Here is a 23343-nt window from a genome sequence, read left to right as displayed (position 1 = left end):
TTAAGTGTATCAGGAGAAGTGCCTGTCCCCTTGGCTGATGTCCTGCAACTCTTGATCTGCCTGAGAGTAATGAGCAGAGAAGTCTGAGCAGGAAAGCTTCGTTTTCTGTGAAACTTCATTCTCAAGTAGCACAAGTGCCTACCTTCCAGATCTCTCTTGCCAGCACCAAGTACATGTGACAGGACTGCCTAATCTCTTTACCCTACTCCTTTTCAAAGGAGGGGTGGGATGTCAAACGAGACACTCTTACATTAAATTCTACAGTCACAGCTTGGTGAATGGAGCTAGAGGTCAATAACAATGAGTTCTTTAAATTACGGCACTACTGGAGGCTAAGAAGTGATGAAAAGAATTCATTCATGCAAAAAATTCAGACACATTGAGACCTGATTTCTGGGGCTATAATAAACTGATAGCCTAAGATCTAAACAGATGTGTTAGCACCACAATTTCTGTTATGATTCAGAAGATAACAGAGAACTATTTTCACTTATTTCTGATAGAAACTGAAGAGGAACTGGGTGACGGTAGGATACTTTCACTGAACATGCCTACCGAAAGAAGTGGGTGAGACCAGTAAAAGCAATGGCATTCTTCCATGTTTCACCCTTTGGTGAGACAAGATGCTGCTTCAAAGTGGCTGTACAGATGTTACTAGTATGAATATTTTTTTTTTCTGTGCTTTAATCAGCAACAAAATTGTTAATGCTGATGTGTAAATGCATTGTTCAAGGCTGTGTGCAACCCCAGAGAACACCGTAATGCAGGTTTACAAGCAGTTCACATTCAGAAAATCTCTGGTTTCTTTTCAATGAATTTTGGTGCGTGCATTTTCAGCTCACCATGAAAAATGACCCTATAATTACATGATTTAGCAGCTGGCAAATCTGCCCTCAATACATTTTAGGTCCAGACTTAAATGCCTACCAGTTTCTTGCAGTAGCAAAAGTAACATTGGTGAAACTTACCCACTTCAGATAGCTGTTACACTGGAGAAGAAACAGAAACTTAAAAGAAGTAAAATAATAAAAAAAAGCAGTTGTGACTGGAGATTTAAAGAATACCAGCCAAGATGGCAGCTACCTTACAGAGCCAAGAAAAACTGTCAGCTTTGGAGACACCCCTCCTTTTTTTTTCCCCAGTAGGAAGCTGTACCTACTCACTAAATTCTTGCAAGGAACAAAAAGCAAAATGATAGAGAAGCCAGAAACCTATTCAGACTCCACAACTATACTTGCATAGGAAAGCCAATACAGTCTGGGCACTTGCTGGGAGTTGTGGAGAGCATGGAAAGTGCCAGGGTGCAGTTAAGCCACGAAGCTGCTTGCAGGGAGGGAATTCTCTTTATAAATATGAAATGCCAGTATTTGCACGTTTCTGAACACCTTAAGATTCTGTTTTTGTCTTACAGTTTCACATATCAACTAACATTAAGAATCATTAATTATAATATGATCGAGACTTTTTGGAAAATGGGAAAAATATCCAGGACTTCAGTATCTTTTATTTGTTAGTTAGTGGTAAGGTAGTCAATTTTCCATAGCTTCATTTATTTTCATTATTCACAAAGCAAGTTACAAAGACAAACTGCATTTTTAAAGGCAAAACATTTGAGCTGTTTGGATCGACAAGATGACTAAGGAAGACAAAATTATGAAGAAACAAGGGAGAACGGAATGGGTTCACAGGCTGTTTGCTGCGTCAGTCAATAGTTAGTCAATTTGATGCATCTTGAGACACTGGGAAGCAAAGTGCCTTGGTTGCGCTTGCACAATGCTGCCAGTGTCAGTGGGCCTAGGTGGCTGTGCCTGAGAACTGAGCCCTCCCTTCTACCTAATTCCTTGGGTTATTGGAGGACACAAGAATACAGACTTTAATACACGGTTCGAACTTGTATGTAATTTGTTGTTTTTCTTCCTTACATATTGGCTCCTTTGGGGAAAAACAAAGAAATACTGTCAGGGAACAGCAGGCTCTGTGTGCTACAGTGCCCTGGAGAATCTTCCTAATTTTAGTCAGAGAAATTCATGGTCCTAGTAAAAGCATTAGACTAGAAACCATTGTTCACCAGCATACAGACAGAGATCATGAAAGAGTGGGGCAAACATCACAAATAAATGGATAAGCCAAACAGACACCAAGAAGCAAAACCTGTGCCCAGAAGAAGCTATCTTTGACAAACCGTCTTGAAAAGTAAGAAAAGATGCAGCTCCCCCCACTTTCCTTTTGAGATGGATTTAAACTCTCCTGGGAAGCAATAAAGGAAGAATGATGATTAGCATACGTATTTGTCATTTCTCATATTGAATTTTTGAGTCTTCCTTTTTTCCCATGAATTTCTTCTGAAGAAAGGTGACAGGTACTTCTTGTCGTTTAGGCACAGGACACAATTAATCACATAAGAACATGGGTCCAGACAGATGTGCAACAATTTAAGCAATATGTAGAAACAGCTGTGTAAACTGTAAAATCAGGTATTCAGAAAGCTAAACTGTCATCAAATATAAAGCAAACAAATGGGATGGTAATTTCAGAAATATGTTTTGTTTTGTAATGGTCTTCTATACATTTTTTTTTTTTTGCAATAACTTCTAGTGCTTTCTAACAGCTATTACTTTCTCTGTGTAACAGAGCACACAAGGTCTTACTGATCTCTCAGCATTTGGATTGTCCATTCATTGATCACACACCACGCTGAGACACTTCAGAAGCAGGGAGCACTGGTATTAGTATCTCTGGAAAGAGATTAAAATTAAACTGTTAGCATGACATTCACTTCCTGTTATGCTTGATATTAAAAATTTTGTATCTAATCAACCTACATTTCTTTTACTAGTACCTGAACATACGCAGTTTTTACAAATGTGTACTCACCAATAGCTTTGGAAGATTACTTTTATGCAAATAATATATTTGTGTACACAAACACTTCGTGTACACATACTGAAAGAGGTTTTTGAAATATTTAAAAACATTTCAGCAGGCAGAAAAGCAGCAGCAATACATTTTGTTGCTATTGTGGTTTGATTTTGTTTTTAAACTAAAGAAGGTTTCTCCAACATTTATGAGGGCCAAAGAAGTCACGGGAGTACTGTGGAAGACAAAATGTGGCCAGACATGGCCGCTTTGATTTCTTCTGATCCTCTACCGACCCTTTGCAAATAATCCATAGCCTCACACTACTCTTCTAGCAAGAAAGTCCTGCATTTTCTTTCCTTCCTCATTTTTCCATTGAATTAACTGCAAACAATTAGGAATATAGGACTCTAAAATACACATACACACACACTTCTTGGAACACTTACAACAATATTTTTTGGGGTAGAAAAATTCTGTAGATATTACATGACTTTCATAGGAAAAAAAAAGTACACCACAGATGGGTATTCCAAGAGGGGTAAACAAGGTTACAGTCTCTGATATAATGCACGACTGGCTACTGATTTACATGTACAATACGCAGGTAATATTCTCACCTTAATTAAGGACAGTCAAAGGACGTGACAACTCCTTTTTAATTCATTTTCCACTGACGCTAAAGGCCCTCTTCTGCAGTTGTAACAGATGCCTTTCAGAACTGCTGAGTTTTCTTTTTGTAAAATGTTTACATTTTTCTTTTTATGATAAGCTTTTCCTTTACCAACTGTCTTTTTTAAACTCCATTAGGAAGAAAAATATGTATTTTTTTTATTGATAACTTAGTTCAATATATATGTACACCTCCTGTACAGAAATAACCTCAAAGGTTTATTTACCTAAATCAATTCTAATCACAAACTACTGTTTTATCAAGATCCATGCCAGAAAGAGGTTGGTAGCTGACTAATGCTTTTAGCAATTTTGATAAGGTGGATTTTTTTAGGCATGGAAATGACTTACAATAAATGAATCCGTCTACCAATCATTCAATTTTTAGGGAAAAAAAGCCCACTAGAACACTTAGTTATATAAATGAGTTCATAAGTTCCAGAATAAAGAACTTCATTTCTCTGTACATCATACTGCTTGTACATTAAACACGTAATAGCAACTTTTCATGAAGCTTCAATAAGTTTGAATTATTTAGTGGTGGTGGGAGGATGGGATCAGGAACTTTGGAGTCTCAAAGGAAAGGTGCTTTGTAAGAGGAAAGTACTAATAGAATTATTCACTAGTATTTTTCACACATCAGTGGAAATTTAGTTACAACTTTATTTAGTACAGAGTTCAGAAAACCTTTTTAATTTTAAAATGTTTACACTGTCAGTAAAAGTAACAAGACAATTGTTACAGGACAATTAGCACCTTTATATATTGCCATTACAGAGTTTACATTACATGTTTTCAGCATGGCTGGAAACTAACAGCTTGGTCTTTCACATTATTTCAATGAAATCACAAGACTTGGTGGCATGAAAAAGGAACAGCATTGGTAAAATGGGCACACAGCTTTTAGGCACTTATTTTTCATGTCAGACATTTACATTTCCTTTACTGTACAGTGAGTTATAACACAGAATTCCAATAGCTCCTCTGTCAGAGCTGCAGGGATATCTTGACTACTCTCTGTTCTCTAGGGTCTGTCTTGGGAAACCATCCCTCGGTTTGGTGAAAAACCTCTTTATGAGTAGTAACACCTAGATGTAAATGACTCAGAAAATTATTAAATCTTTGGTAACCTATTATAGAGGACAAGGTAACAGCACAAAGCTGCACCAAAGGAGGTTCAGACTGGACATTAGGAAAAATTTCTTTACCATGAGGGCGGTCAGACACTGGCAGAGGCTTCCTTGCGAGCTGGCTGATGCCCCGTGCCAGGCAGTATCCGAAAGGCAATTGGGTAATGCCCTCAGTAATGGGTTCTACCTTTTGGGTAGCCCTCAGGCGGTCAGGCAGTTGGACTCAGTGATCTTTGAAGGTGCCTTCTAAAGAAACCGTTCTATTCTGTTGTAAAATTTAGCCAGTCTAGAATGGAATTAGCAGACATGTATCCCAGAGGAAAATACTTGTATAGCGAAAGGCATTTTTAGGCCTTTTATTAGCTCACATCTTTACTTGGTGACACAAATACTAACAATTTTAGTTATGATGATTTGTTCTCAGTACCAACACAGAAGATTATATGATATGTAAGTATACTTTCTGTACGTACCTGATACTGTCTCCTCTCTGCATAAGGTGTATTGTTGCCTGAATAGCCAAATTTGTCATATTGTTGAGGTCGCTGGTTGGAAACATAGTCTGGTCTCCTCGAGGGCTGAGAATACACAGGACTATGCAAAAGAAAAAAAAAAGAGGTTGTAAAACAGGTGTAATAATATAAGGTCAATTAGATAAAGTATTTGTGTAACATGAAGATGAAAATAATACTGCTTAGTAACTGTATGCGTGACATATCAAGGCAATCACAAGACATCTAACATCTAATTGTTCTGTCTTTTAAGTTCCTTTTACCCTCAGACCATTCACCTCACAAACACTGATAAAAGTGAGTTAAACAATGCAACATATTCTCTGTTTTGCTTTTAAAAAACACTTATACTGAACAGCGCCATAATATATAATCAGCTAATCGTGAGAGGTAGACCTTCCAAATTTTCAATGTTTATATTAAAAAATAAACTTTAAAAAAATAGGCCTGATGGACTAAATATCAGAAAGCTCCAGTCTGTTTCTACAGTAGGACCCTGCTACTTATGAGAACGTTCTGCTCTCGTTTAGTTGCTCCATGCTAAACAAGTTCACTGCAAAAGTTGTGGGTTGTTGGCTGGTGTTATTGTGGGGGATTAAAGCAAAGAAGCAAAGCTAAGGAAACCGTTTCCTAAAAAAATAATGAAAATGAATACATTTGTAATTGTTAGAGGAAAACCATACAAGCCTTTCCATAAATCAGTATTTTAGAATTTAGCTTCAGAAAGAAGAGAAATTCACACTGACTTTTTCATTTCTGCGTGACATTAGGAAAACAGACTTTAGGCAGCATACTTTAAAAACACTACATAAAATGAAGGTAAGTTGAAGTCTTACTTGCAAGCTGATAAATTTACTCAGGTGTGCCAGTACACACTTAGTAGTAATATATGAAATAGTCCTAGAAATCTTGCAGCAACACTGTTTGAATGATGCAAGGTAGAAGAGAATAAAGAAAAAAAAATCAGAAAAAATAACTTCTTTCCATCGCAGACTCTAGCTACAAAATAACATGAATAACCTAGTCAAACACTTAGCCACTTTACTGGATCTTTGTCAGTTGTGTGCCACTGGCAAAACTACGAAGTAATTCACAGTCTTCAAACCAAAGTATAACGGAAAATGAACAACAACAAAAAAAGACAGAAAAATAACAGCATACCTATAATTATCTGATTGACTTGAGGTTGGGAAATCATCAAAATCTTGTCTTCTCAGTACAGCTTTTGGCATTTGTCCAATCCAGGCATCCTGTATGTAAGGGATTAGGTGGTTACAAAGTGAAAAATGGCAATAAATAATAAAAACAGCTCACCAGGTACAGTATGTTAGCAATTGTTTTTGGTGGAAAAAGATGTATAAACCTATTTGTTTATCAGTTACAAAATGCATTGTTTGTTATAGACACATTTTAATATGTATAAATTCAATTTATCTAAAAGACTCGGTAGAAGAAAGACCTTTAAGTATTTTGGTAATGTGGAAAATGTACCTCTGAGACATAACCAAGAAATGGCCAGGTAAGCCCCTGTGCAAGTAAGTGAACTAGGTATTAAGGGTCTTATTGAGGCCTGCAAGTTCTTTTGGGTCTCTTATGATTAAAGATATCAAAAAAGACACCATTCCAAAAATAGCAGTGGATTTACCTCAGGTTTATGCAACGCAGAGTCCAAAATTAAACTGAATACAGTGATTGATAGTTAAAATCAATTCAATATTGCTGTTTAATTTAAACTGGCTTCTGTCTTCCAAGACATATTGCTAGATGAAGAAGGAAAGCATGAAGAAACAAAGTATCTATTCTATACTGTTCATAAAACTAGTAAAGTACATTCATTTGCTAAAGGTATCTTTGTTTAGAAATACAATGACCTGAGATAATTTTCAAACCATGGTACCCTCAGGAGAGGGAGCAATATTCAGGGTAGTTCATCTGCAAGAGCTGAAGCTGTCAGATACAGATTTCAGTTTACTCTTGGGCCTCCCTCAGGCAGCTTTGGCGAAGGCTCCTCAGACTACAGGACAGTATGTGCACTTGCCTGCCTTGTCAGCAGTTCACTTTTTCCTGACCACCACATCTAGCAAGAAGATGAGGCAGGCAGAAACATACCACGTGCCTCTGGGCTACAGCTTGCCGTCCGGAGCACAAGGAAGTAGGAAGTACTGCAGCCCTTATTCAAAGCAGGTTTTTTTTACGATAGTATTTCTTTCCTGAATAAAATGTGCAGGATTTCATCCCATTTACACTTTGAAAGTGACAGCATTAGTTATATGAAATCCAGAATTATTTAAAAAATAAACAGCACCATCTGCTGGTGAAGATAGGCTCATGCCTTATTTTTTTTTCCCCAGAGCATTTCCAAGACATTAATACCTTACAAATATATTTCACCGAAAATAATCTATCATACTAGATTACCTTTTCTCATACAGCCTATAAAGTCTTATTCTCAGACAGTAAACAATCCTATGTATAATCACTTAAAGTGCAGAATGAGGAAGCAAATGGACACACAAAAACATACTCCCATTCATCTTTCTTTTTATTTCAGATTTCCTGTTCTGATCTTGGAATGTATTTACCACTTTTTCTTTGTGCTAACCACTAGTTCAACTGATGATCACCTTGCCTAATGAAGAAACCTTGCATGGCAGTGTTAGCCTAGTCCTGAGTCAGCATCCATCCCTTCATGGATCAAAGGCCAAATCCCAGCTCAGTCACAGATTACCGCTGTAATCTTGGAAATGACTCTGTCTACTCTATCTCACAGGAATGTTGCAAAGGTCCCAGTGAAATACTCTGTTACAAAGGTGGTGCAGGTAATTTAATCTCAGATTTGATTTAGGGAGTTTTTCCTTTCTAATATACACACAGGAAATGGTTAAATATTCTAGCCCCAAACCTAACACAGCTGTAGGCAGTGAATTTTAAATAAATATGGCTAGATCTGTGCCAGCTGTGCTTATAAATTAAGCAGTTACATACCATTTACTGAATACTATGTATTCATAGATTACGCAACTGAGAAAGGACAAAGATCAACAACACATTTGTTACAGCCACAACTTTCTGATCGTCTAAACTGATCCCCCCTAGACTTCAAAAATGTCATTGGAAAGCATCACTCACAACCTGAAAAGGAAAGAAGGGTCACATAATTGCAATCGAATCCAGTCTGTGAATTCTTAATCAACTGGAAGTAGAATGAAATGTATTTGAAAGAAATACATCTAATTCTCAGGTTTTAATAGTCACAAATAGCTATGGAACTTTACTGATAACTCTCATTCAAGCAGAAGAACTTGAAACCGAATAGATGATCTTTCCTCTGGTGGAGTACAATGAGTAAACAGTCCAATAAAACTGCAGGTGTGGCTCTTCAAGCAGTTTAAACTGGTTCAAGTCTGGAGAATACCAAATTCTTCCTCTCTGGCTATGCACTCCTGGCCCTTTCATTGCACTGGCACTAGTACCAGTAAACCACATGCAGTGACCGAGTTCATGAGCTGATAAGGCTGAAACTAGCTTGCTAGGCAGCTGGTAGAGCACAGTGATGACACAAGGGAAGAGGCTGGAGCATGTAGCTTGAGCTTATATTCCAATTCTCTCTCTTTATAATGCAGGTATTCTAACTAGCTTAGGAAATGTTTATTTGGTATGGTTTTAAAATAATCCCTAGTTCTTCGTTTTCTCCTATGCAAACTAAATTTATTCCATGCGTCCTGGAAATCAAGTACCGGGCAAATAAAATGAAGATTTTAAACTCAGATTAACTTTCAGTTTGACCAGATGATAATTTTATGCTATTAATATACCACTCTGCTGAACCATAAAATCATATCCAACTTCCACTAGAATGAGGAACACGTGATATACACCACACATCTCTTACCCTTGGTGGCTGCTGATATCCCAGGTTACCAGACAGTTCATGAGTAAATGCAGGGTTATGCTGTGCTTCACGGTATGGAGAATTTGTCTGTTTCCTGGTAGAGGGGAAAACGTGCATTTAGAACATTAGCAAGTTTTGCAGGTCAAACAATCTTTTTGTGCTGCAAATTTGTTCAAAAACCCTATCATAAGTTTAGACTTACTGTGACAATGACTATGTATTATTACATTCTTCAATGACAGAGGAAGTACCAGTGATATATGCTAACAGGGCACAAGGAAAGGAGGGAAAAAATGTATTTTTTTAGTATGTTCTTGGGTCAGATTCCAGAGAAAAAAAAAGACAAGTGATAAAAGCAAATAGCAGGTCAAATCGCCAATACTGAGGACCAAAGAATGAGTGGAATAGTGTTTAATCTGCAAGACTCTTGCCAATATTTAATGGTCTTATTCCCTTTTCATTTTTAAATGTGTGGAAAGAAAGTCAGGCCTTACTAGCAAATAAATCAACAAGAAAGATTTGCCAGTCTTGAGCTAAAGTAGTAAATGGACATATTAATCTTTAAAGCTTGCCTGTTTAGTCTCAAAGAAGAGAAACAATGACTTTGAGTGAGGTTGTGCACACAGTGGTAAAAAGTTGAATAACTGTTAAGGTGCTTTGTTTTAGTTTTAGACTGCACAAAGAATAAGAATACTTTGGTAGAGGATGCTAGATAGCAAGTTTGTTGACTTAAATATCAAGAGGTTAAAAATTAATGAGCATACCAGACTTCTTTTGCTTTACTTCCATTTTGATTATAGAAACCCTTTTAACTGCATACCGAGTAACTTACCCCGCTTTTTTACTTTTACAGCAGTGGACACACTGAAATATTACAATAACTATGAAAACCAGTGCTACTGCAGGAAGAATGGTTACTAAAATTAAATCCAATGTGCTCCAAAGCTGGTTGCATTTGGGGCCCATGTACCAATACTCCTGCCAGCCCTCTCTGTAGTAATCACATCTGCAAACAAAAACATTTTAGAAACATTATTTTAATTTAAAAATAAGTAACAAAAAGGAAAATATTTTGCTATTTAATTATTAATTATTGAATACAGCATGGGTCAAAGGATTCAGTATTTTTTTCTGTTCACCTAGAGACGTTTCGTATCTGAGAAAATGTCTACCCTTCGTATTCTAGATCTGATGCAAATGCACTCTGCCAGTCTCTGGGTCAACCAAGAACTGCAAATCCAGGTTAGCATTGCAGTAAAACCGAGATGATAAGCTTTGCTGAGAACTGGGTGTATTACTCCAGTCACAGCATGATTCCGGTCAAAGATCTTTTTGCCAACTGTAAGCATGTAAAATCTTCAGTATCTCCTGAACAGATACACAGATATCTTACCACAATTAATACGTGATGCATATATTGACCTGGATATGATTTAAAATATGTATTTATAGTTTCAAGAATGTAGCATTGTACTTGTTGGATTTGCACTAACATTTAGACAGAATACTCAGTTATCTGATCTGGTATATATTGGCTAAAACTGGAGGTCGGCTGCATATAAATAAACAACCAAATATTATGACTATATTTCTTTGATTCAACCAGGTAATCAGATAAGCTTCATAATTCTGCCCTGTTATTTTCTTGTTGATTTCCTGCAACAAGTCTAAGGGTCAAACTATACGTATAAAAAAAATTATGCCAAATATGTGAACAAGATCTTCTATTCATATGATGATTTTTTTAAAAGGAAAAAAGCAAACACATAAAGGAGAGTAGGATGTTTATATATCTGATTTTTTTTAAAACTTTAAAGAAATTTTGATTAACCTCGAAAAAACTGTCATGACTTATTTCAGTTCTAAAGTACAATATCTGAGACAATAGCAAGCATGTGGAATTCAAGGATTGTAGTACTTATCTAAACTATGAAATCGTTCTAAAAAATTCTAAAAAAGGAAATGTTACACTCATGTCCCAGATATGATGTTTTGTAGCAGATTTATAATCTTATGCAGACTGTGAACCAAGAACTACATCTACTGTCATGGATTACCACTGCAGGGTCTAAATTCAGCTCTTCATTAACAATGCATTTGACAAGCTGCATTTACAAGGCATATAGTTAAAAAAATAAAAAACATGTAAGAGAAAACCACACCCTACCTGCAAAAAGGTTTTTCATTTTTACATTGACAAGAGATATTCGTAGGACAGAAGTTGTCTGTATTACCCAGGCAGGCTTTAAAGTCCTCAACTGCAGTGCAGTTGGCTGTAAATCAAAAGAAAACGAAATATTTTAATGCATTTATACAGTAACATACTGTTAGTGGGCTGTATTTCTAATTACATCAGAAATTTAAGCTTCATATGAAGTACTCCGTAAAGAGTACTAAATCTTACTTTCCAATGACTGGCCCCTTTAAACTTTTGAAATGATTTGAGAAATGAAGGCTTACCTGCTCAAGTTACTTTGAATTTGCACTCAACATTCCAATTAGCCACTAAAATGTATGTCTGACATTATTATAATTTCTATGGCATTATTTATGTATGGCTATGTGTAAATTGCACTATGTATCATCTCTGGACTGTTGGCAAAGACTAGAAATAATGAAACCCATCTGAGACTCAAACCCTCTAATTATAATCCCAAGCAAAACTTTTTGTTCTGCATTGTGATTATTCCTTATTTTCCTACACAAAAGGATTTGTTTTGCATTAATATGGGTTCTCCTCCAACTCTTCTACTCTGTAACATTGTGGGCTGTAAATTATGTTCCAGAAGTTGACTGCTTACAATACTACAGAAACATACGGCTGTCTAAAAATAATTTCCTCATTAGCAAACCTTAATCAGACATTAGAAGTTACCGCACTTGGAACTCACACCCTGTGGTCTTCACTACCTGTTTCTTTCCTATGTAGGACTCAGACTAAATGCTGTACTCATCACTCAGACCAGGAAGGTACAAGCTGACTCAGAGGTTCTGGTACAAAGCCAGTGAAGTCTAGGATTTAGGGAGATGTATCTGAAAACTTAACCTGTAATGTACAACCGAGTGATCAATTGATAGACACCACTGGAGAAGTTGAGGGAGAGAATGACAACTGGAAGGCTGTACATTGCAAGGCCAAGCACCACTATGATACTCTAAAAAAAAAAACCAAAAAAACCACAACCAATATGGCTGAATATTATTTTGCATAGCTTTTCACAATGAGAAGATGTGCTTTTAGAGTGTGCCCTTCGATATTAAGGCCATAATATTCTATTTCATTAAGGAATACACCACTGAGCCCCTCACAGTACTGATAATAACTTTAAAAATGTAAAAAAAAAATAATTTAGAAAATCTTCCAATTAAAAAAATCCTGACCAATCCTACATACATCAACAGAATCAGAGATACTTCCATAAAACTTAACTTATTTAAAATAACCTTTTTTCAATGCATTCTGGCTATCATGCTTCGTTAATGATCATTTTCTCTCTTTTCATCTCAAAAAAAATCTAAAAATACTTTCCATAAAATTAATGTACAAATTTTTAAAATCCATATAGTGAATACTTCTTCCTACTGAGAAAGGACCCAGTTGCCTTATTTGTTTAAAATACATCCCATTTGACAGGTTGACTTAAAATGGTTCAAAACTACCAGACAAGCTAATATTTCTGTTGTAATTCATATGGTTGCGACCTTCATAATGTACAGAAGTACACGGTAACAGGTGTAGGTGAAAGCATTTTTGTCTTCTATGTCTCTATAAAGTATTGCTATACGCTTGGCAGTACAGAACTCAAAAACTACGAAAAACTTCAGCAAATGTGGTTAAGCAGTTATCACACAAAGGTTTTAACATTTTCATTGTTTTCCCTTAAATAAAAATGATCTCTTCCTAACCAGTAAGGAGAATTTACTCGGAAACAATACCACTGGAATCACGATACCATAGAAGCACTACCAAAGGTTGGCCAGCTCTTTGATAAAAACATCACTCTTCTAACAAGCTATAAAGCAAAAATGCGACCATTTCTTACGTTCTGACGTTTGTTCACTCAGCGAACCACCGGCCAGCAACAGAATGAAAAGCAAGATGTTAAGAACGGACATCCTGAAGCCAAGTGTGGTAACAACAGATGGTTTCTTCCAGATTTTGCTAACAGCAGAACGCACTTTCTGCTACTGTTATTGACTGTAGCAAGTCAAGGATCACGGATTTTGAGCTTGTTTTACAGCATCCTTCTCTATAAAAATTACTAATTAACTTATGCCAGATACAGCTTCCTGCTAATCTCTGCAGCGTATCTTCTTTTACAGCAACTAGGCAGTTACATCTAAAGAATTTGAGTACTACCAAAAGAAACCATAGAAGACAGGTAGGTCCCCGTGACGAGACAGAGCCCCGAGGACTGCTCTCCTGGGACAGAGAGCACAAGCACGCACATTCACAGGCAGCTACTCTACATAGTATTATGTTTAGCATTTTTCTGCGGCCCCACGTACAGTTTGCACATTATAAACTGCATGTCAAGATACATAAACACAACCCAGTGATATAAATACTGGGCATTAGAAGCACATCGCATATAACTGTTACCTAAAATTAGTTAAGCACTCTTTTAGATTGTCTTGTTTTTTTTTTAGCTGCCAAAAATGATTTATATGTGATGCTTATATGCACATTCTGTTATTTTAGTCTTGGTTCAGTCAAGAACAATTGACCTAAAACCTGCTTTACTGAAACTAATCTTAGCAAGAGTTCCCATTTACAATACACAGTAGTGACACCCAATTCACTGATGATAATAGCTCATGCTAGAAATCTTAGTGCACTACAAAGATTCCTAGTTGACACCACTGGTGTCAGTGGATTTCAGCAACAGCCCACTGAGTGCCTTACTTAACCGAAGTTGACTCCTTTGAAGTACTACCAATGCCAATGTCTCTGGAAACTGGAAAACTGCAGGAGAAGAGAGGAGGGAGAAATGGAGATCTGAAAAAAGTGCTAAACAACAGATCTTTAGCATTTAATCTCTTTCATTATTAAAATAATTTCTATTATTTATTTTCTATGTGATTTCTATGAAGCTATGGTTTGGTAAGATGCACTTCGCACAATGAATGCTTTGTTTTTCAAGTGCTTCAGCAGTCTTAATTATACTGGGATGAGCAGGAAGCTTTAAACCCTGGAAGAATGTGGTTAACGGCCACAGGAGGAACAGAAACTCCAAATATTACTTCCTGGGTGAGGAAATAACCTCAGTCACTTTGTGGGCCCTGAGCTTCAGCCTGAGTCAGCTTACAAACCAAGTTACAAAGGAGAGAAAGGGAAAGTGTTTTTCCATCCTTCTGAGACTGAAATTAACTAAAGATGATTTGGAAGGGCATTTCTCCCCCAGATCACACAAGGAAGTATTTTTAAAGTAGTTCAATTTCAAAATTACACTGTCTGTTTAGTACCTTTACTTCTGAAAAATTGCTATGTTCATGCAAAAGATTACTTCGGTCACATTGTACTCAGTTCATAGAGTATTACCCTTGCAGTTTCCACAGCAGGCTGAAACACACACACACACACACACACACAAGGACATTTTTGGTCTACCTTCACATCTAATGTTCCCTGAAAAAAACTCACTGCACAGTAATATCCTCAATCTGTAATGGCCTCTGTGTGAACGCCTTGTGAAGAACACACAGGAATAAATGGAGATACAACCAAAGTTTGCAAAAAATAAGCTGTTTTGAAATTAAGTTAGTACAAATTACAGTTTTTATGGTGATGCTCTTGACATTTCTCTCTAAATCAAGATCCCAACACAGATTTCTTTGTTTAACAGGAAAAAGTTGCTTATGAACACATGCCAAATGCAGTTACGTAACAGAAAGGTACATTTTAACCTTTATTTTTCAAAGGATAAATAATTATCTGTAAAAATCAATGCCTGGCATATTGTAAATTCCTAGAACAATACTGCTTTGACTGTAAGGCCAACAGTTTTATAGCAGGGGTAAGACCGATTCTCAGCCCTGCCAGAAGACTGTTTCACAACAGATACCAGAAACATACTGTTTTCTCAAACAAGAAAAGAGAAATTAACATACACCTCAGTAAGAAAAAACGTGTCATCTTTCTTTAGACATAACACAAAAGCATAAGTACCTGTTGGTTCACATGCTTTGCTCTTTCAGCTGACACGAAATTTTCCCCCTGGCTCCAGCTCACAACTGCTGACTGCTAAGCATTAAACACAGGTACTTCACGTTGTGGGATAAACAAACACCTCCACCTCGGCTTTCAAATTTGATTAAAACAGAAGATGAAGGAATTTTTTAATTTGCAATTTTCACACAGGTGAGTTGTTCTAATCAGTAAAAGCAATCTCCTACAGCCCATAACTGAAAAGTCAAAGAATGAATTGCATCTTGAATAACGGGGTTCTGACTCTGCCCCTCAGCAAACTCCGAACGCCCAAATGCACATCCCTTTCACCCTTTTCAAGTCATGGCTACAACTTTTATTTCCCTTTCTCTTCTCCTTCTACAACTTGTTAGTATGTACTGATACACTCTTTCTTGTAAGATGAATTAGATGTAGCTATTAGACTTGAAAATGTAAAGAAGTTTCTCCATGTAAAAAAAGGAGTACACTAACAGGATTTTCCACCTTTTAGATTTCCTTCTCCTTAGCATTTGTTTGGTTTGTACATTTCCTCTGGTCTACAGAAAGAGGTCATCAGTACTGTGGCAATATAAATAATATGCTAACTTCTCAAACGGTTTTGGTTATACTCTATCTGCTTGACTGTAGCTTCCTATCAGCACCTATCTGAGCTTTTCTTCCTAGAATCCCTGCAATTTAAAATAAAAGCTACATGCAATCTAGCGCACAGTAATGCTCCTTTTTAAAAGCATAGACTTTGTAGTAATGCACTTTCTTTTTAGATATAGAATATACATTTATGTAATTTAATGTTATTCAGAAATACTCCGTCACTACAAGATAGAGGTGTACCGATGAATTAATCTGTAAAATATCTACTAAGTTATTCAAGAGTCATAACGACAATCTGCCATTTAAAACAGGTGCATTACTTGTTCACACATTTTTAATTTGTCTAGGTCGTTACATTGTAGTTTACACCACGTGTAACATTAGTTATAACCCTTGGATTGGCAAATTGCTTTACCTGGAAGATTATCATGGAGCCATACGGAGGTAAATACATTTGCTATCTGTCTCATTCCTTAAACAATATGTGCCACTCCTCCAATATGGATAAAAGCCATTTTTTGTCAGTTCTGAGCTTCAGCATTCTTGAAAAGAAATTATCAAGAAAAGATGATGGAAGCACTTCTCAAAATTTAACACACACGCACAAACAACCGAATACTGTGTATTAGTATGTCCTGCACGTTGCTTTGACGATTTGTCCCAGGAATGCATGTTTCAGCACTTCACAGATGAAGTTATTTTCTTCCGAGCATTGGTGACACGGGTGTGACTTAGTCATGTTTATCAATTAACATTTACAATGTACTTTAAAGAAAAGGAACAGAATATTTGCTCTACAATTGAGGAAACACATGGAAGTTAAACTTAATGTTTAAAAGCATCTTATCACCTTTTATTTTCAGGTGCTTCACAATGATATCACAAAGTAAAGTACCACAATTGGTTTTATGTAAATAAAGAAAAAAAAGAATCAACAAATTGCAAATCTCTATGTAATTAATAAAATAAATCTGAAATAAAAGAGCATGCATTAATTTAAAAATATTTATAAAATATTATCATGTGACTCAGTTCTTTAAAAGACGGACTTTTCAAAAATATATCATTTACATCATATAAAAAATAGAATGTATATTCTTACTTCTATTGTGGTACTGTCTAATTCTAATGTGACAGAAACTACCAAACTTTTACGTTAAGCTGTAAGTTTAAGTTACTATGTATCATTAAAAGTGTTTTTAGTAAAAAGTAATAAAACCATATTTTCCAATACATCTTTTCAGGTGTACCTATGTTAATTTTTCATTGTTTAACAGGTTTCATACAGAATATGAACACCACAAGCAGACTGCGAGGAACATGTATTTGAAATTAGGACCCAAAAGCATGGCAAAACATACATTTGAATTTGCATTTTTAAAGCCATTGTGCAGCACCTTTACCATAATTAATACAGAGGCGTGGCTACAATTCCTTCTAGTTATCTGGAACAAGCCATATAAAATGTGGAACTCCAGATCTGAAGAGGGTTGACATCTTTTCACAGTTGACAAATAAACACTTCTCAGAAGAATGAGTAACGAATATTTACAGTCATCATTCCAATACAAAACCAAGTTAGTAATCTGATTTGGGCTGCTTTCCTTCTAGCAAATATATTCCAAATTTCCCTGTAATAATCTGCATCTTTTTTTTGCCACCTCTGGAAATTTTTCTCATGTGTCTCATAGATAGACAAGTAACTCCAACAGAAGTTTATGTGAGTAAATAACTATTATGATCTATTATTTTCCAGGTTTTACTAACATATTCCACTACTAATCTATCTATTTTCCAGGATACAGAAACACCAATGGTGTTTCTGAAAGGAGACAACACATCCAGCCAGGATACAAAGCTTTTCACTTTTTTGTCCTGTTTTCTTTGGCTGCAGATCCTCTGTGGCTGTATTTGAGTGCAGAAACCCAAGCCACTAATTTTAATCCCAGGCTTTTGACTGTGGGATATTGAACAAAAACTCTTGATAGAAAACAAACAAACAAAATCACTGTCTCACATAGAAGAGAATGTGGAACAGAGAAATCCCAGAGAACCTGGGGAAAAAAAAAAAAAAAAAAAAATCAACGGGGAAGCTTTTTGCACTCTGCCTATGCCTGCTCCTTAACAGCTATCTAAGGGAGCTTCTTCCCCTGCTCCCAGAAAACTAATTCCTATGCAAGGGTTCCCTCTGCGTCCTGAAAAATGTCACCACAGTAAACAATGCGAATCTGCATCATCTCTTACCTTTCCTGTTGACTTCTTGTGTTAGCACATCACTTGAAGGACGTAAGTTAGAATTTAAATAGAATCTAGGTGTAGAGCAGATGGTTTTGCCTTTTTTTAATCCAGAATCTGACCAAGAGGCCAGAGATGGAGATAGATAATATCTGCCATCCAGTCTTGCACTTGAAAATGACCATCTCTTCATCACTTTCATTTCCTGCCTTATGTCTTTCAAATGTTTCCCTGAAAATGGCATATGAAACCAGCCATCTGATTTTTCTACTGCTCTCTCTGTGATGGAACACCGTATGCATCTTGTCCGGTTCTGTGAAGATTGACTTAATATCCTCTGATTGCTGCCTGAACTCTGACAGTTTCCTGGGCCTTAAGAAGTGACTAAAGAAACAAAACACATGACATTCTAACCCAGGTGTCTCAAGCAAGTTTAACTAATTGAAATCTTCTTTTTTAAACCCCACATTTACTGACTTTACTTTGTGTTGGACTCTGTATAGGCCCAAATTTGGATTCCAAAATAACAGATATACTTATCTGTTTCTGAACCACCACAAAAGCCTTATTTATGCTTTTGCTCCTTCAGCATTTGGGCTTTGTGCACATCCCATCATGCAATATCCCCTCAGTACTTTTGCTAGTTCCACAGTAACACTAGGAACACTGTTTGCCTGTATTAAATCACCTGCCTTTGCAGTAGCAGCCTGAGAAGAAGAAATCAGGTTGTGAAACCTATTCTTATTGAGAACAGGAACAACTATCCCTTCATACCCCAGTGCTGAAAATATGTTCATTTGAGCAGTGCTTCTTTGGGGTTTAAGACTTCCAACCAAACCATCTGTCTGCATAGCGGTGTTCTCACTTTCTGTTCTCACTGCCTACTACTTCATCGTTTTTACAGATTTGTCAGCACTTTTAACCACTTATGCATTTCTTACTTTAAACCTGCAAACTATAGCAGGTTTCCATTTCCTAAACATTGCTAATTCACTCTATATAAACTGAAGCAGTACCATTCTCATGGATTAAACAATTTGCATACAGTTCTTCAAAATATTAGAAGTAGGCAGAAACTAATGCGTAGTCTATGATGTTTTAGAGATCAATTGTGTGCTTCCCAACTTAAGTGACATTTAAACACAAAACAAGCATGCAAGACAAGAAGCTCAGTTTCCATTTACCTTTGTGAAAGAGGCAAACAACAACAAACGACTTTGCAATGAAAAGAAGTGACTTGTTTATACAACCATTAGAGATAACGCTAATCATATGATAAAACAACTAATTTTTTAAGGCTACTCAGACCAATAAGAAGTTGCACTTCTTTCCAGAGCTGAAAGTGAAAAAGAAACAAAGAAGCCTCTCTAACCCCATCCATCACATTCTTCTATCAGTGAAAATCTGAGCTCAAGTATAGAAATACGTTTACATTTTCAAATCTCCTTTGTGAAATGTCATTTATTAACAAGTTTGGCACAGAGAAACCTCACTGTGAGAAGACACTGACAAATCTCATTTTCTCAGTGTCACACTAGTAACACTGAATACGAGTGAATTCTCACTGCTCATTGGAAGTGAGAAACTAAATATTCATTAAACAGAATCACGTGAGTAAATAATACAAACTGGGATATAAGAAAATACCTGATTAAATTATACCTCACAGAGCATGAGTCACAAGGATCATTCCTTCCCTTCTTCCCTCCCCCTTATCTGTAATACTTTGCGAAGATTTATAAGCAGACATCTTAGCTTCTTGTACTGTACATATCCACATCTTCTGGGCTGGACTGACCATGGTCCATAAGTTTTGGGTCAGGTTTAAATTTTGTCGTCTTCCCTGTTCCTGTTGGAAACATGAAAGAAACATATTAACAAAATATATTAAATAATTTTTTGAGCTCTAGAAAAAAAGCTTATTGACACATTTTGAGAATTACTGAATTATTAAGCTCTTATGAATGACCAAAACCACACATATTCTGGTTAAAACTGTGTAAGTGTCACAGACTGATGAAGTAACGGCTGGCAGGGGGGTTGGACTAGATGATCTTCAGAGGCCCCTTCCAACCTCAGCCTTTCTGTGATTCTGTAATGTTGTAATTATTAGCATACAACAGCAGATGGAATCCCTGAACACCACAGGGTGAGAGAAGAATTAGTGATGCTTTGCCCTACAGATAGAAAGGAAGGGAAAGCTTAAGACGTGGAAGAAGTCTTGATTCTTTCTGCCCATACTGCTCCCAGAAGCACAGCCGACCCCCCAGCACAGCTGAATCTTCCCTGAAGCTGCTGCACAGCTGCTCACAGCCAGGGGGTAAGGATTCCAAATGAAGAAAAACACACTTACATAGTTTCACTTTATGACTTCAAAAAGACTAAGATTAGTAAAATGCGTAGCCCTCACACTCAACCTGAATGTCAAGGCACAAACACTGACACATTTACTGATACTGTCATTATGGAGGATCTTTGTGTATATAATGCCAGGTTTATCTAGGACTGTGCCACTTAACACTGCTCCACATCTTTTCCAGCTACATGATCAGTTGGTTTAACAAACGGTGCTATGTTCCCCTAAAAACTTTGCTTTGTTTGGACATATGAAAATAGAGCTCACTGACAAACCAGATTAATTTAGGGAACGTCTGTATTAGGGATGTGAACTAATTCCAACTGTGAAAGAGATCTAAAACAGCTTTAGATCAAAACATTCCACAAACTAAATGAGAAAAAATGAAGCGGCAAAGCAAAGAAAAATGTGATTGTATTAATGGTGAAAAGAAAGGGAAAGAATAATCCAAATATATTCTCTTTGCTTTCCAGAAAAAAAGCATTCTTGTAAAGAGCATAACAGAAAGAAGCAAGCATGTCAAGTAAAATTTTCAACCCACCCTTACAAAATCTGACAATATTTTGAAGTAAGTTCAATTCTACTCTAATAGGCAATTCTACTACTATTACTCTTAGCAACTGGCCTATCAAAATACTTGTACATTAAATATGCTGTGACATGTTCTAGTCAATTATCCCAGGCACTCAAGATGCATGGGAAGCACCACTGCAGAAAACTAGCAAAATAAAATCCAGTGCTTCATCTGTCATTTACATATTCCTCTTTTACCAACATCTGAAGATAAAGAACACAGAAAAATGAGCATTAATTCAAATTAGTTGTTTTCACAAATAAAAACCCAGCAATAATCCCTAAATTCTGGCATAGAAAGATAATGTAAAGTAGGTATTTTAGAGAAGTACTTGATGACATGATCTCATTGCTAGCAATATGGTCCACACTGTATGGAATGAAAGAAAACATTACTAAGGAAGAACAAAAAATATATAATAATTTTCAAACTCTGACAGGTTCCACAGTGAGAAAATTATCTCCCTGAGGCTGTGATATAGTTATTAAATGATTCTGTCTTTAATATATTTTCAAGAATAATGCACTATGACAGCCTGTTCCATTTTAAAGCAAGGGTAACTACAAAACAAATCCAAGGAATTTGGAACCTGCCTCGGATTTGCATGTTGTAACTGAGATTACAGTTTGAATTTTTAACTCACCTGATGAAGGCACCGGATCTTTAGTACTCCAAGACTCTACTGGAGAAGATTCTGTTCTATTAAATGATCTTGACTCAATAGCAGATTCAGGTTTTGTATTAGAAATTTCTTTCTTTTTCTTATCTTCTTGTGTAACTGATTTTGACTCTTGCTGCAGCTGTGAACCAAACATGAATAAAATGCTTAATACATTACTGCAAAATTAAGTTATCTGAAAGCTTATCTTTTATTAAATTATTTTCAGATATGAGATCATACAATGACATACAGCTGGTAATATTAGTCAGTTGCGTACAGTGGATACAGCTGTAAAACAAAAACAAACATAAAGAAACCTGCATAAAACCTCCCCCCAGTTCAGATACCATAACTTCAAATTCACATGTAAGCAATTTCATGAGTGCATACTTCAGTCTGATACTGTTTATACTTGAGACCCTCAAATTACTTCACAATGAAGTCACTGTTTTTTAGATATTATATAATATTTATAGATATTATAATATTTAGATCTTACAGAACACTTACTACCCTTAGTTAACAGAAGATAGAAAGACAAATAATATCTCCCTAGTAACATAAAGTAATAGGTTATTCTATGGAGAAGATAATGTCAAATTTTCCATATGCAATAGATCAATATAAAGAGGATAATGACCATTTATTCACTATGGCTGCAACAAGAACAGGACAAGAAAAAAAATAAGCTCAATCCAAGACAAACACAATTTAAATCACAGGGTAATTTAAAGAGACTTCCTGAAAGGACTGTGGAATTACCTTCACTGATATGTTTAAAAGCAAATTAGTCATATCTGTGCTAATTCTATGTATCTTCTCTATCTTAAATTCAGTGGTCTCCTTAGGACCAAACCTTGGAACAGAATGGGTTAACTTTGCCAAGCTCAAAATGAGCTCTAAGAGAAACTCACTCTTCTCTTGTGCATCTGTGCTTGTGGAAGCATACAGAGGATCTGAGTGTCTATTGGTCTGAAAGGTGTAACAAACCTTACATCAACTAAACACTGAAATTACAAAAATATGAGAAGGGTTTTTGCGCCTCCCTTAACGCTATCAGTAATCTTACTGATTATACTTATCAGCAGAATGGTACTTGACCTTCTCATTTACTTTTTTCTCCCTTTGCATTTATGAGTTATGGTCATTACTTCAGAAAGTCTACCTTGGAGACATCCTCCTTTTTTGCCCACAGTGATCGTACCGCCCCATAGATTTGATGGCTTGCAGAAAACACCTTTTTCCCTGTTACCTATTTAAAAAAAAACAAAAACAACCCACAATTTAAAAACAGCTCTAACCATTCAAATGCAACACATCTTATTTTGATGAGAACATGCTCAACACCATACTGAGTTAAGACATATTGTAACCACCTGCTTTTCAAAATCTAGTCCCTATTTCTCTTACGTCAAGCAAATCCTAAATAGCATTTACATCGCTATTAGAAATCCACAGGAAGCATTCATATATATACATATCTATTCAAAATAAAGATATATACATCTACTCCAAATAAAATCAAAACCCTGTCACGGAACAGTGTTCTGTAAATGTTAGCACAATAGACTGGAACACCAGCTTTAAAGGAATCCAGACTTGTCTCACTATTTTGGACGTGATCAAAGACAGTAATACAAAAGGGAAAAAAACTTCAAAAGATGACCTGGCCCA

The 23343-nt window shown here is 36.2% G+C and overlaps 3 protein-coding genes across 4 annotated transcripts in view; all 3 read right to left on the bottom strand.

Annotated features, from left to right (window-relative positions):
* The window catches only part of ZNF711 (zinc finger protein 711), a 41256-nt gene extending 38540 nt beyond the window's left edge, over positions 1-2716 (bottom strand). Inside the window, exon 1 of the mRNA XM_080554369.1 lies at positions 2649-2716. The gene's annotated coding sequence lies outside the window, so the exon portion shown is untranslated. The remainder of the gene's footprint in view (positions 1-2648) is intronic.
* On the bottom strand, positions 1489-16388 carry LOC308177334 (uncharacterized protein). Of its 2 annotated transcripts, none has more exons than XM_080554416.1 (9): positions 16259-16388; positions 15232-15306; positions 12109-12217; positions 11230-11335; positions 9895-10068; positions 9063-9156; positions 6332-6420; positions 5132-5252; positions 1489-2735 (listed from the first exon to the last, which is right to left on the bottom strand). In XM_080554416.1, the coding sequence occupies exons 1-9, from the start codon at positions 16295-16297 to the stop codon at positions 2727-2729; spliced, it is 816 nt and encodes a 271-aa protein (XP_080410542.1). In that variant the 5' UTR covers positions 16298-16388; the 3' UTR covers positions 1489-2726. The 2 variants fall into 2 exon arrangements, with proteins under 2 accessions (XP_080410542.1, XP_080410543.1); XM_080554417.1 differs by lacking the exon at positions 1489-2735 and adding an exon at positions 3051-4944.
* A 283-nt stretch (positions 16389-16671) lies between these two features.
* Positions 16672-22890, bottom strand: APOOL (apolipoprotein O like). The gene is made up of 3 exons (XM_080554418.1): positions 22771-22890; positions 21652-21808; positions 16672-19927 (listed from the first exon to the last, which is right to left on the bottom strand). Exons 1-3 carry the CDS (start codon positions 22798-22800, stop codon positions 19830-19832), a joined length of 285 nt encoding a protein of 94 aa, XP_080410544.1. The 5' UTR covers positions 22801-22890; the 3' UTR covers positions 16672-19829.
* Positions 22891-23343: the final 453 nt, after the last annotated feature.

This window comes from Anser brachyrhynchus, assembly GCF_964034855.1.
Source record: "Anser brachyrhynchus genome assembly, chromosome: 13".
NCBI classification, from domain to species: domain Eukaryota; kingdom Metazoa; phylum Chordata; class Aves; order Anseriformes; family Anatidae; genus Anser; species Anser brachyrhynchus.
This window is presented reverse-complemented; position numbering and strand designations above follow the sequence as displayed.

Excerpts from the sequence above, each read along its gene's own strand:
- LOC308177334 (XM_080554416.1), bottom strand. The coding sequence starts at position 16,297 with ATGTATTTACCTCCGTATGGCTCCATGATAATCTTCCAG. Across the intron at positions 11,336-12,108 it reads CACTCGGTTGTACATTACAG|CCAACTGCACTGCAGTTGAG; the intron begins GTTAAGTTTTCA and ends TTTGATTTACAG. Across the intron at positions 6,421-9,062 it reads GATATCAGCAGCCACCAAGG|GATGCCTGGATTGGACAAAT; the intron begins GTAAGAGATGTG and ends CCTTACATACAG.
- APOOL (XM_080554418.1), bottom strand. The coding sequence starts at position 22,800 with ATGCAAAGGGAGAAAAAAGTAAATGAGAAG. Across the intron at positions 21,809-22,770 it reads AGAAAAAAGTAAATGAGAAG|CTGCAGCAAGAGTCAAAATC; the intron begins GTCAAGTACCAT and ends TTTGGTTCACAG. Across the intron at positions 19,928-21,651 it reads AGATCCGGTGCCTTCATCAG|GAACAGGGAAGACGACAAAA; the intron begins GTGAGTTAAAAA and ends TGTTTCCAACAG.